We start from the raw sequence: 13,012 nt of genomic DNA, 5'->3' as shown, positions 1-13,012 counted from the left end.
ACACATACACACACATACACACACATACACATACACACACAAACACACACACATACACACACACACATACACAAACACATACACACATACACACACATACACATACACACACATACACACACATACATGCACATACACACACACATACACACACACGCACACACATACACACACATACACATACACACACATACACACACATACACGCACATACACATGCACATACACACATACACACATACATACACATACATACACATACACACACATACACATACACACACATACACACACATACACATACACACACAAACACACACACATACACACACATACACATACATACACATACACACACATACACACACATACACACAAACACATACACACACATACACATACATACACATACACACACATACACATACACACATACACATACGCACACATACGCACACACATATGCACACATATACACATACACACACATACACACATACACACACATACACATACACACACATACACACACATACACACACACATACACACACATACACATATACACACACATACACACACATGTTCTGGCAAAAATCAAAGAAAAATATCCAGAAGTTTTCAAACCACGTGGAAAAGATTCCAATATCTATTGGATGACTGTTAATCCCCTGATTTCATGCCTGCATGCACGCAGGGCTGTTTTAAAAGGCATCTTGTTTTATGCAGTATCTCAGGAGGAAAATGAAGCCCAGAAAGAGGTTCTACACAGTAAGTGAGGGGCAATCCAGGTCACAGAAGCAGGGAGCTAGAGCAGAAAGGCATGTAGACACCATCTCAGTCACGTTTCTTAGCTTACCATTGAGGAAACTGAGGACCCAAGAAATGAAGGGACCCCCAGGATCCCACACTAGTTAGTGTTTGGGCAGGGATTTGAACCCTCCCTCATTCCTGATGCTTTAACCACTAGCCCACACTGCCTCCTCTGACTGCAGAGCCAGGCTCCTTCCAGGGCACCGTAGCTCTTGAGCCTGTGGTCCTAGGGGCTAGGAAGGAGCAGACAACAAGGCTGGAGAAGCAGGTCAGAGTCAGATTGTGGAAGACCTTGAAGGCCAGACTAAATTTGAGCCATATCTTTTAATCAAGAGGAGAGCTTCTGAATATATCTGGGAGCAAAGCAGGGACATGGGCATGAGCTGGGCATTCAAAAGATGAAAGCGATGGTTTGAACAAGGCGGACAGGACAAGAGAGGAGAGGTCTAATCACAGGGGCTAAAAAAACTAGAAGGGGCTTCGGAGGCCATAAAGTCCTACACCTCTACTTTATGATAAGAAAACTGAGACCCAGGAAGGCTGAGTGATTTGCCCAAGGTCATGCCAGCACAATCCCCAGAGCCAGGAAAGAATGTCTTTGGGTAGTGGTTGTGGGAAAGGAGAAAAGGGGGAGGGTTTGAGAAGTTGTAGTGCCTGGAGGATGTCCTGGGCCTGGGCATCAGGAGGGTGTGGGCTGACAGACTTGGGAGGAACCACTGTGGCCCTGGAGAAGGGGTAACCCAGACACTCCCAGGGTCCTGGCCTTTACTCAGTCCTTACTTTTGTCTCCCTTTCTCCCAGGGGCACAGATGGTCATCACAGACATGACCCCCCCAGCAGATCGCCCTGGAGCCCTGGGGAGGCTGGGCCTGTGCTTTGGAATAGGAATCATCCTGGGTTCTTTGCTTGGTGGGATACTGAACACCAAGTTTGGGTGAGTGACCAGCTGCCTGCCAGCTTTGACCTTGTGTTTACGTCTTGTGATGAGTAAGCAGAATCTAGGAGAAGGTTGACTCAGCAGGGCTCCTGGGGGATGAACCTAGGCTGGAACCTCAAGCAAAGGGGACTAAGTACATAGTTTGTGACTGCATGTGCCAGCAGGGGAATATTCAACAGGTGTGTCTAGCAGAATTAGGAAGGGTGCTAGCCCTGGAGTCAGGAAGGCCTGCCCTATGATAGTGAGATGGTCATAGTTCTTTGTGCCTCAGTTTCCCCATGTGTAAGTGAGGGTGATATCCATGTATCATGGCCTGACAGGGCCATAGGGCAGGATGGGAGGGTGAATGAGATGATGGAGGTAATGGTGTGGCAAACCTAAGAACCTTGTGTGCAGGTCACTGATGGCATCGATGTTGGTAGAGGGACTTGAGGACTTCGTGAGGAGCCTTGTGGAGCTCCAGGGGCCTCAGCAGAGGAGATACTTAGCTTATTTCTGCACAGAGTTGGAAGGCAGAGGGCATCATGGAAAAGCGTGGAGCCTGGGGAAGAATTTGAGAGATCCAGCTTCTCTTCCCAGCTCAGTCTCATGCTAGCCTTTCAGCCTCTTACCTCTTTGGGCCTCGGTCTCCCTGCTCCTGCCCTTCTCATAAGCTTCTTGTGCCCAGAGAGTGAGGTTTTTGTAAACTGAAAAGCTCTGGACAAGCGGGAGTAATTGGTGGACCTGAGGTCTGAGACCTTGCTTCCTGGACCTTGGGAAGCCATGCTCTCTTTTCTGGGCCTCAGTTTACCCATATATAAAATTAGGAATCAGACTCCCCTCAGGGTGCGAATCGCTCTTCCCTGTGCAAGGGCATTTGTGGGGCATTTGTGGAAGGATGGATGAGTGGGTGCCTGAGGGAGAGTCGGAGGGTATAGGCTGAGCCTGCAATGACCCTCTCTGCCCAGCAGAGGGAGAAGCCAGACACTCCTGCAAAGGGAAGACTGATGAGCTGGACTTTCCATCCACTGTCTAAGTGACCCCTGCACTGACTCCCAGCACAGGCAGGTGGCAGGCCAGTCTGGCTGCCCAGGCCAGGCCAGGGGACAGAGCCTTGTGCTCTGGCTGGCACTGTACCCATCATGCAGGGAGGATTCTGAAGGGCCAAGGGGCCAGAAGACCCTCCCCAGTTGTCCAGCATCAGGCCAGGCCAGAGGAGAGAGTAGGGAGTTCTAAACCTGGGCCTCACCTCCAAAGGAAGTCCCTAAACCAGAGGACTCATTAGCTCCTGAGAGAACTGTGCCCAAGCCATTTCACTCATTCACAGCCATGCCTGGTTCAGGCCTCCCAACTCTGAACACAGACAAGTTTCTGGCAGTGCCCAGTTTTTGTGCCACACAAGGAGGTCACCAAAAGCCCTTCAGGACAAGCAATGCAGATACTTACTTTCCTCAAAGTGTTTCCTTCTCTCCAAAAAATGTCATGGGTTTTCCTCTTCCGTGATTTCAATGTTTCCTCCAACCCAACAAGCAAGTGCCAGAAAGGCCTGGGTTCAGGTCTAAGCAAATCATTTTGCTTCTCCCTGAATCAGGTGGAAGGTGCTTATCAAGGCTTACTGGAGCCAGGCATTATCCTTGGTACTAGGGACAGAAGAACCAAAGACTCTCCCAGACTCTAAGGATTTGTAACAGCAATGTTCTCACAGCTCCCTATACCAAGGCAACCCAGTCCAGACCAAAAAGCAAGTCCCTGTGCCCACTGTCATTCCATACTGGGGATTGGGAGGCAAAAGGGGGATAGCCCTTGTCCTTGGATACCTTGCATTCTTCAGGGAGGACACAGCAGGAGCGTCAATAAATATCTTCTTGATAAGTGGAGGAAGAGGCAGAGAGGTAGCATCAAGCAGTCTCCTTTCAGAGGCAGCCACTGAGCAGAACGGGGACGTAGCCTGGGATTCTCCAAGATCAGAAGGGAGGGCATTCCAAGCAGGAACCTTAGCCCACGCAAGGACTCAGACAGGAGACTAACTCCAGGTTAGGCAACTGGGCTGCCTAGAACTTAGACACACTGAGTGAAAATAACACGCAGTAAGCCTGGAAAATTAGTCTGGTGACAGACTGTGAGGGACTTCGTCTGGGCTCCGTAACTGAATCCCAGTGCTCTCCAGAATGTTCTCTCCCCAGAAGTGTCCCTGCTGATTCCTAGAAAGGTGGGTCAGGGTGAAAGGAAAAGCCCTGGCTTTGAGGCCCAGCTATGCCTCAGTTTCCTGATCTGTAAAATCAGGATGATGTTATATCCCAAACCTCAGAGGAAAGGGTTTTGTAAATGGTAAAATATAATAGAGACATGAGTCATGCAGCCATGAATAAAATTACCTCCATTTCAGTTTCCTCACACTTAAAATGAGGAAGATGCCTACAAGGTTGTCATCTGTACTCTCAAGTCTTTTGTAAGACTCGGATGAAACATTGTGTGTGAAAGCACTTTACCCTGTAAAACCTGCATCAGATTACCTGTGGTCTGGCTTGGGGAGGAAGGGAGGGAGGAAGAAATGGAACTCAAAATCTTAGGAAAAAATGAATGTTAGAAACAAAAGAAAGTGCTTTGTAAACTGTGGGCATGTTATTCGTTTCTGTTGTGTTGTTGTGGCATTTCCACTGTCCCTGCTCCCTTCAGACCTCCCCTGGGCAGTGGGGACAGAAGTGCCCCTGGTCTCTTGAAGGCTTGGTCACAGATGCCCAAGCTCTGGCCTGTTCTCCTAAGCTAGAAAGACTGACCTAGTCTCACTTAGGGCAGAAGGCCAATCACCTAATTAGGGCTTGAATTTTTCAGCCACAAGTCACAAAGGGGTAGAATTTGGCCTAGCGTAGATTGAGAAGAGCCTAAATATTCTTTGGATTCCAAAAGCCGGATGGAGCCTCCTGTGAGGAGGAGAGGAGGCATTCCACAGGCTGCCCACAAGATGGCACTAGACCCTCTCTCCGTGTTATTTGGGCCAGATATGGCAACACCTAGCTGACCAAGTCCCAGCTCTATCAAATACTAACTGATAGTGGTTGAGCCTTCCATAAGCCTCAGTTTCCTTCTTTGTAAGATGGAGATAAACTGGCTTGCACTTCCTGCCTCACACCCTTTTGATGAAGACCAAATTCAATCACATGTTCTTACCCAGATTCAAATCCTGCCTCTTCCACTGTGTGACCTTGGGCGATTTACTCAGCCTCTGGAAGCCTCAGTTTAAGTTAGGGATCTGAGTAAAATGATTTCAGGGGTCCCTCTGTATGGTCACATGATGCTAGTTCCAATGGGAATGTCCCGGGTTGTACTGGGAAGGGTATTTGTGCCAGCAGTGGTGCTTACCCACTGTGCAACTGTGGGCAAAGCATTCCCCCTCTCTGACCTTCAGTTTTCTCATCCAGTGTATGGGGATGCAGATCTTCACACTGTCCCCTTTCCAAAGCTGTTGAGGAGAACATGCTTTGTAAGGTATGAGCTAGGACATGGCTGTCATAACGGGTGCCCTTGTTTCTCTCCTCTGTGTCTTCCTCGTCCATGGAGCTCAGACAAATCTGATGGCCAATTCTGACCACTTGATCGTGTGTTTCTAGGTATTCAGTAGATGCTAAATATTTGCACCTTGCAGTGCTTTGTTGGCCAATGCCTATGATTTCCTAGTAGTCACTAGGTCCAGTCTCCTGATCATATGACCTTTCTCTAATTTCTGGTTGTGATACCTTGGACCGTACCTCTGTGACCAACCTCCCCATGTCTGTAAACAAATCCTCACGACTCAGATGTTGCTCAGTGGTTCTCCATCGACATGCGGTGGGATTCATATGGATAACACCCATGGAGAAGCTTTGGGTTCTGCTCTTGGATCTTGGTCCTTTCCTAGACTTCCCTTGAAGGTAAACCAATGGCAGCTACATAGGATAAGTCCAGTAGTATGAGCATATGGTGGGCCACACTCAGATCTCTTCAGGCAAAATGATCACGGAGTTTAGGGCTCAGTAGAACCCTCATGGTTTAGACATTATCCTTGAAAAATGTTCTTGACAATTGAAATAAAATGTGGCATTTTCTTGTTCTTGATTTTGCTAAAGTGTAGGTTTAGCCAGGTCATACACACACCCCCTGCCCACCATCAGCTCAATAAACTCCAGAAGCTCCCTCTTGCCCCAAGCATCCGATCCAGTACTCTGAGGTTTAAAGCCCTTCCCAATCTAAGCCCAATATATCTTTTTAACCTCATCAAACATTCTACTGTCCAGCCAAGTTGACCTTTTCCATGCTCTTCACATATGAGGCTTCATCTCTGCTCTCAGTGTCCTTGTTCAGATTGTCCACCGTGCCTAGAATGGGCACCTGACCCTCCTCACCTCATCCTTTGAGAATCCCTCATTTCCTTCAAAACTCAGCTCGGGGGCCACCTTCTACCTGGACTGTTTTCTGCTCCTACAAGCTGCTGGTGTCCCCTAAAAGACTTTCTATTTGGTCTCTATTCTGTTTGCACTTTTACACATATACGGTGTCTCCCCTGACAGAAGGTCAGCTCCTTGGGGACAAAGATTTTTTATCTTGTATCCCCAGTGTTTTGTAGAGCACCTGCCACATAGTAGGCGTTCAATGGTTGTGTTTTTTACTGGTATCTATCAGTAGCGTGTTTTAAGTAGAGAACTTTCCATGTAGACATCAGATCCTTTAGCATTCTCATCCTAGCTGGTTCTATTGTACATATCTATAATATATGAACACACCATGAGTGCAGCTTGGGACCAAAAGCTTTGTGGTCATCAATAAAGGCATCTGGCTATCATCACCATCATCACCATAGTCATCACCACCATCATCACCTTCTTCGTCTTCTGTTCTGATAAAGTCGAGATAGAAATGACTTAATGGAGTCTAGCGAGCTGTAAACAGGTTTTTAAACAGTTTGCCCTCCTACTAGTCTTCTTTTGTATTTAATGGATAAAATGGTGACTTTTTCTAGTTGAATAAATGCTGTGGAATACAATCTTGTCTTCTGGAGACTCCCTGAAATCATTTTTGAGATAACTCGAGGAGACAAGACAATGAGAATGACAGATTTCTCATCCTGTTTTATTCCCCTAAATGGCTATATTTTGAAAGCTTTTTATGCCAAAGTCATTATGAGTGTTGAGTATGGCAACACCTACTAAAGTCATGGTTCTAAAATTTTCATGGACCAATGATGTTAGAGCTGGAGACTGTGGGCAACAGTTTTATCTGTGATCAGGCTCTGGTTCCTGCAAAGTTTTTGGTTGAATTCTCAAAAATAGTTTGGGATCTGTAATTGTAATATAGGGATTTGTAGCTAACCTTGTCCTCCTTCTCCTCCTTGACCTTGTCCTCTTCCTCCTCCTCCTTCTCCTCCTCCTCCTCCTCCTCATCATCATCATCATCACTGCAGAATAATTATGACAACTGTCCTTTTCATTTTACTGGATAGAATTCTAGTAGAGAGAGTCCTTGGACAAGTCATTGTGTCTGTTCTCCCCAATATCTCCATGTCCAGCATTGCCTTGCACCCAATAACACTTAGGGAATCAAAGGAGATACTGAATAGAGTGTTTTGCAAGCCTTTCATTCTGGGTGAGCTGGAGCTCTTATTGTTATGGGATGGAAGGATGGGTGGATAGACATGATAATGGATAGATGGATGATAGATAGATGAACTGGTTGAAAAATGGATAAGTATAGGGGAATAAATGCATGGACAAGTTGATGAACAATGGATACATAAGTAGATAGTCAATTGACGGATGGATAAATTGATAAATGATAGATGGATAGATAGATTACATGCATAAATGAAGGGTTGGATGAATGCTGTAGGGCAGCTACAATAGTGAATAGATTGCTCGGTCTAGAGTCAGAAAGATTCATCTTTCTGACTTTAAATCTGGCCTCAGATCAGCTGTATGACCCTAGGCAAGTCACTTACCTCTGTTTGTCTCAGCTTCTTCATCTGTAAAATAGGCTGGAGAAGGAAATGGAAAACCTCTCCAGTATCTTTGCCAAGTAAACCCCAAAGGGAGGTATAAAGAGCCAGAAGTGACTGAAATGACTCAACAACATGATGAGCAATAGATAGATGAGTGGATGGATAGAAAAATAGACAAATGATGGACAAATGGGCACGGAGAAGTGGATAAACAATGGATAAATGAACCCATAGATGGCCAAGTAATGGACAGGTGGATAGTTACAATAAGGATAGATAAGAGATGAATGGATAGATAAAGGATGGATGGATAGATGGATGGATGATAGAGCATTGCAATGCTGAAAATAGCAAAGTCATTCACATTTGAGTATCATATAGCAAGGCTGTTATTGTATACAATGTTCTCCTAGTTCCTTTCCAGGTTTTTCTGAAATCATTCCATCTGTCGTTTCTTCCTTTTTTTTTTTTTTTTGCTTTAGATATTTTTTTATTTAATTAATTTGTTTACAATTTTCTGCAATCACTTCCATATGTCTTAAATTTTCTCCCCCTCCTTCTGCCCTCCCTCCCCGACAGCACGTAATCTTATATGGGCTCCACACATAACGTTCTTATTAAACACATTTTCACATTAGTCACGTTGCATAGAAGAATTAAAACGAATGGGAGAAACTATGAGAAATGAAACAAAACATAACAGGAGAAAGTGTTCTTCTGAAGAGAAAACTTCATTCTGTGTTCCGATTCCATAGTTCTTTCTTTGGATGTGGATGGCATTTTGCTTCAAGAGTCCTTTGGGAATGTGAAGAACTTAGTCTACTGTTTGCCATTTCTTATAGCACAAACTTGTTCAGCCTTTCCCCAATGGATGGGCATCCCCTCAATTTCCAGTTCTTTGCCACCACAAAAAGAGCTGCCATACTGTTGTGGTACAAATAGGCCCTTTCCCCTTTTTTAAAGTCTCTTAGGAAGACAGACAAGGGAATGGTAGTGCTGGGATGAAGGACATGCGTAGTTTTATAACCTTCGGGGCATAGCTCCAGATTGCCCTCCGGAAGAGTTGGGTGGCTAGATGAACATAGATAGATGGATGGATGGGTGAGTGATCAGCGATAGATGCATCGGTGACAGTTCCCAGGAAAACCACAAACCTCTTGCCACTAGAGGCCAGCACTGGCCTGTAAAGTGTCAGAGTCTCCAGATTAACAGGGCAGGGCTGGGGTCCCAGCCCCCATCCTCAATCACTGACTCGGAGTTATTAATAACTCAGAGTAGGGGCGGGGTCTCCCCTTCCTGACTCCTCCCCGGGTAGTGCAGGTTCAGAATCACTGGCACTCTGTTGTTAGAGTTTGGGGCAGAGAAAGGGGCAGGGGGGGAGGAGGAGGCAAGTCCAAGCCTAGGAGAATGAAGCTAACTGGACTGTCTTGTGGGTTGGACCTTGGCCTTGGGCTAACTTCAAGGAGGCAATAGGAAGCCTCTGCTCCCAGGCTAGGACCCAGGGGACGTGGGTTTGAGTCTTGGCCCTGATGACACCATCCTGCAAGACCTCAAACAAATCTCTCCTTCTTTGGGCCTCAGTTTCCCCATTCATAAAATGAGAGGATGTTACCTACAACCCCTAAGGCTCCTTCAATGACCTCTAATCTTCCCAGTTTTCTCACAAGGAGAAAGATTTCAACTCAGGAAAAAGTGTACTTTCTAATGCTCAGAAAAGGAAAGGGCCTCCCCAAGAAGTAGTGAGCTCCTAATAGCTAGAGACTTTCCAAAAGAGGCTAGATCTTGTTGGGGGCGTTGTCTGGGGAAGTCTCGTTGGCTCGGAAGTTCTGAGACTCCACGTTGGCTCCAGGCCCCAGACTCCCCTTGGAAGGCTTCCTGGCTCATTTCCTCTTCCCTGGGCCCACACAGAAGCACCATCTTTACCTGTCAGTGAAGCAACAAGGATACATTTCCTCCCCCTCTCAATGAGGGGCCTGGATTAGGTTGTCTCAGAGGTCAAAGGGTCACAGGAAGACAGGTAGACCTTAGTGCTAGAAAGAGCCAAGCCTTTCTGGTCCAGAGGAGGAAACTGAGGCCTGGCCTGGTGAATGGCTTGACCAAGGTCTCCAAGGTAGTCAGGGCCAGAGCTGGGATTTCTGCTGAATTCTCTGTGTGTATAAAGTACCTACTCTGTGCCATTGAACTTGGGATTCAACCTCAGGCTCTCTGCCTCCAGGTCCAGTTCCTGGCTAGCCTGGCTGAAGTCTGCCCCTCCCCCAGGCTCTATAGTCCCCTGATACCAGGCTATGAACTCTACCGCAGGTTCCTCTGTTCCCCTGCCCCCACCCTGTTCCAATAGGCCAGAGAGACTGATGTCAGAGGGAAGGTGTTCTCCTGCCCACTCGGCATTTTTCCCAGCTGAGCCCAGTGCCTCCTTGACCTCCCACGGCTGCCTGGATCCCTGTTCCAGCCCAGTGTGGAGGAGGCACACCATTTCCTCTTGGTTTAGGGGGTGAGGGGTCTGGGAAGGCAACTTTCTGATCCCTCAGCTTCCTCCCACGGGGACTTTTGTGAGTAGCCCCAGAGTGTGCCAAGGGGTGTTGACTTAGGCTTCCTAAACTGGGCCCTGGCTTCCCACCCAGGACCCTGGGCCATGTGCTTAGGGACAGTCTCTGCCCTGTAGTCAGAAAGTGGTTGGTCGGAGGGCTAAGAAGAAAAACCCCCAGCTGGGAGGGGCCCAAAGAGCCCCTGGGAATTGTTCATTGTGTGACTGAAGCAAGAGAAATAGCTCATGCAAACTTTGAAGCAAGCTTTCCCTGGCCTGATGTGATTTGCTGGGGGCCCCTTAGGAGGAGGTGTCCAGGGTGCCCCACTCTGAGCCAGCCTCTGTGGCCTGGGAACCCCTTCTTGGGAGAGAGGGAGGGGCAGTAGCCAGGACCTGCCCCAGGCCCTGCCAGCTTCCCACGGGGTGGCGATGCCATTGGAACTTCTCTGAAGCTCATGGTTAGCGAAGGCTACAACCCTAGAATGGAGAAGAGGGTCTTGTCCACATGCCAGATGTGAAGCAGAGGTTTGTCTTAGGTTCGACTGGATCAGAGCAAGGCTATTGGCAAGCCAAGTGAGAGGAGGCTGGTCAGTGAGCCTGGTAGCCCCTGCCCTGGGAGTCAGAGCACCCTGGAGAGGCCCATGCCAAGGGAATGGAGGGCAGCTGGTGTCAGAGGGAGGAGGGCTGGGTGTGTGATCAGGGGGCCTGGGTTCAGCTCCTAATATGCTATTTCCTTCCTGTGTGACTGGAGCAAATCCTTTCCTCTCTCTGGACCTCAGTTTCCCCCTTTGTAAAATAAGGAGTTTTGGGCTGGATTAGTCCACACATGACTCAAAGGCTCATCACCTTCAGTGTCCCTCCCCATTCTCCACTGCTCTTCTCCAATCCTTGGCTCCTCAGCTCCTGGAAAGGTCCTTCTGGAGGTGGCCTTCTCCAAGGCCCCTTGGGAGGTGATTAGAACACACTGATGCCTCAGTGGAACAGGCTGAGGTCAGGGAAGGGGGTGCCCTGTGGGTTCCCTTCTCTGATGGAAACAGTTTCCTTGGATGTCATTTTCAAAGCCCTTGTTGAGCCCCCAATCACTCACATGCACAGTGACACACAATCACACATGCATGTGCGCGCGCGCACACACACACACACACACACACACACACACACACACACACACACACACACACACACACACACACACACTGGCTTCAGGACAGCTCAGAGGAGGGGGAGGCAGCATGATGAGCCCTAGAGACCTGGAGGCTAGGGTGCCCTGCCTCTTGGGACCTGGGAGAAGAAGCTACTTTTCTCTGTCTTTGCCAGCTGGGGTCACCACTATCCTTGTCTCAGTCCAGCCTGGCACTCACTGAAGGAGAGCAGGGCCAGAAAAGTTCTAGAAATGGGGTGTTTCCACATGCCCTGAATGACAGAAGACAATGAGACAAACAATCTTGTTAGCACTCTCCACTAGATTGGAAGGGGGGGGTGAAGACCTGCCTCTTCGTCTCTGACGCTTACTAGCTGTGGACCTCAGTTTCTCCTCCATAAAATGGAGCCAGCAATCTTTATTTCACTGCCCTCACAGAGGTGTTGGGAGGAAAACCCTGCCAACCTTAAAACCATCTGAAGCGGTAATGGTGAGGATGGATCTGAGGTCGCCTGGGTTTGCCAGCCCGGACCTACCCTGCCCTGTTGGACTTTCTAGGCCTCGTGGAAAGGAAGTGAACCTTGGCGGGCTGAGGCCCACAGTGCCAGCAATAGGAGGTGCCCGGCTCCTCCCCCACAGGTAGGGCTGATAAGGAAGACCAGGAGAAAAGCCGACTTCATTCATAAATTCCCAGGTGCCTTTTCATTCATAACTGTGGGGGATGGGAATGGCTGGGTGAGTCATAGTGAATGGGGAAATGGGCTGTGCCAGCCTCGCCGGCCTTGCCCTTCATCTAGCCCTTCACAGAAGGGCTAGACCATATCCCAGACTCCCTCACTTTCCTACCTCTGGGCCTTTGCCCTGAACGCTAAAATGGCACCACCCTATCTTGAAGCCACCTCCTCCACACAGATTCCTCTGAGCCATCCTTCCTCTTCTGAACTCCCACCACCCCATCCATGACTCTCATGGTGGGGAGCGGCACCTGCTTGAATCAAGGCTTGGACCAGGGTGGTGAATTGGGAGCTGGCAGGAGCCCAGGGACATCTAATGCCCCTTCTCCTTTGCTAGGGGAGGAATCCACTGCCGGCGTCCTCAGCTTCCCCATCTGTCAAATGGGGGCAGTGGAGGTTAGGCAAGATGACTCCTAAAACCCACAACTCTGCTTCAGGATGGCAGGGGCTCCATAAATATGGGTTGGATGAATGGATGTGATTGAATGTTCCTGGCAAAGAACCAGGCTCTTGGCCACAGAAGGAATCTCAGAGGTCAAAGTCTAACTCAGGACCTGAACTGTAATACCTCTCCCGAAGTGGCCAACCAGCTTTTGTCTGGACACAGTGTAGGCATCCTCTGCCCTCTGACCCCAAGGCAGCCCCTTCCACACTGGGATGGCAATCTCAGGTCCCATCCTGGGTACTGGGTCTTTGGGACTGTCCTCCAGGCTGGCCAGTCTACCCTCAGAGGCCAAGCAGGAGAAGTCAGCCACCCGCCCTTTTCCCTAGGACAAGCCTTGGTGCTTTTAGAGAGCTGCCAGAGCACCCACCCACACCAGTCAAGGGCACAGTGTCCTGGCCCGCCCTGCTCTGGGCTCTCTCTATCTTGGCTGGCATTTCCAGGGTGCTCAAAAGTTGGCAAAGGGCTTTTTAA

At 48.6% G+C, this 13,012-nt stretch overlaps 1 protein-coding gene across 1 annotated transcript in view; it reads left to right on the top strand.

Moving 5' to 3' along the window:
* The window catches only part of SLC67A1 (solute carrier family 67 member 1), a 75,551-nt gene that overhangs the window by 17,873 nt on the left and 44,666 nt on the right, over positions 1–13,012 (top strand). The window contains exon 5 of the mRNA XM_072639469.1: positions 1,615–1,747. Coding sequence (XP_072495570.1) covers positions 1,615–1,747 — 133 coding nt within the window. The remainder of the gene's footprint in view (positions 1–1,614; positions 1,748–13,012) is intronic.

The sequence above is a fragment of the Notamacropus eugenii genome, chromosome 2 (assembly GCF_028372415.1).
Source record: "Notamacropus eugenii isolate mMacEug1 chromosome 2, mMacEug1.pri_v2, whole genome shotgun sequence".
Lineage (NCBI taxonomy): Eukaryota > Metazoa > Chordata > Mammalia > Diprotodontia > Macropodidae > Notamacropus > Notamacropus eugenii.
Note: the sequence above shows the minus strand (reverse complement) of the source record. Positions and strands in the feature narration are given on the sequence as shown.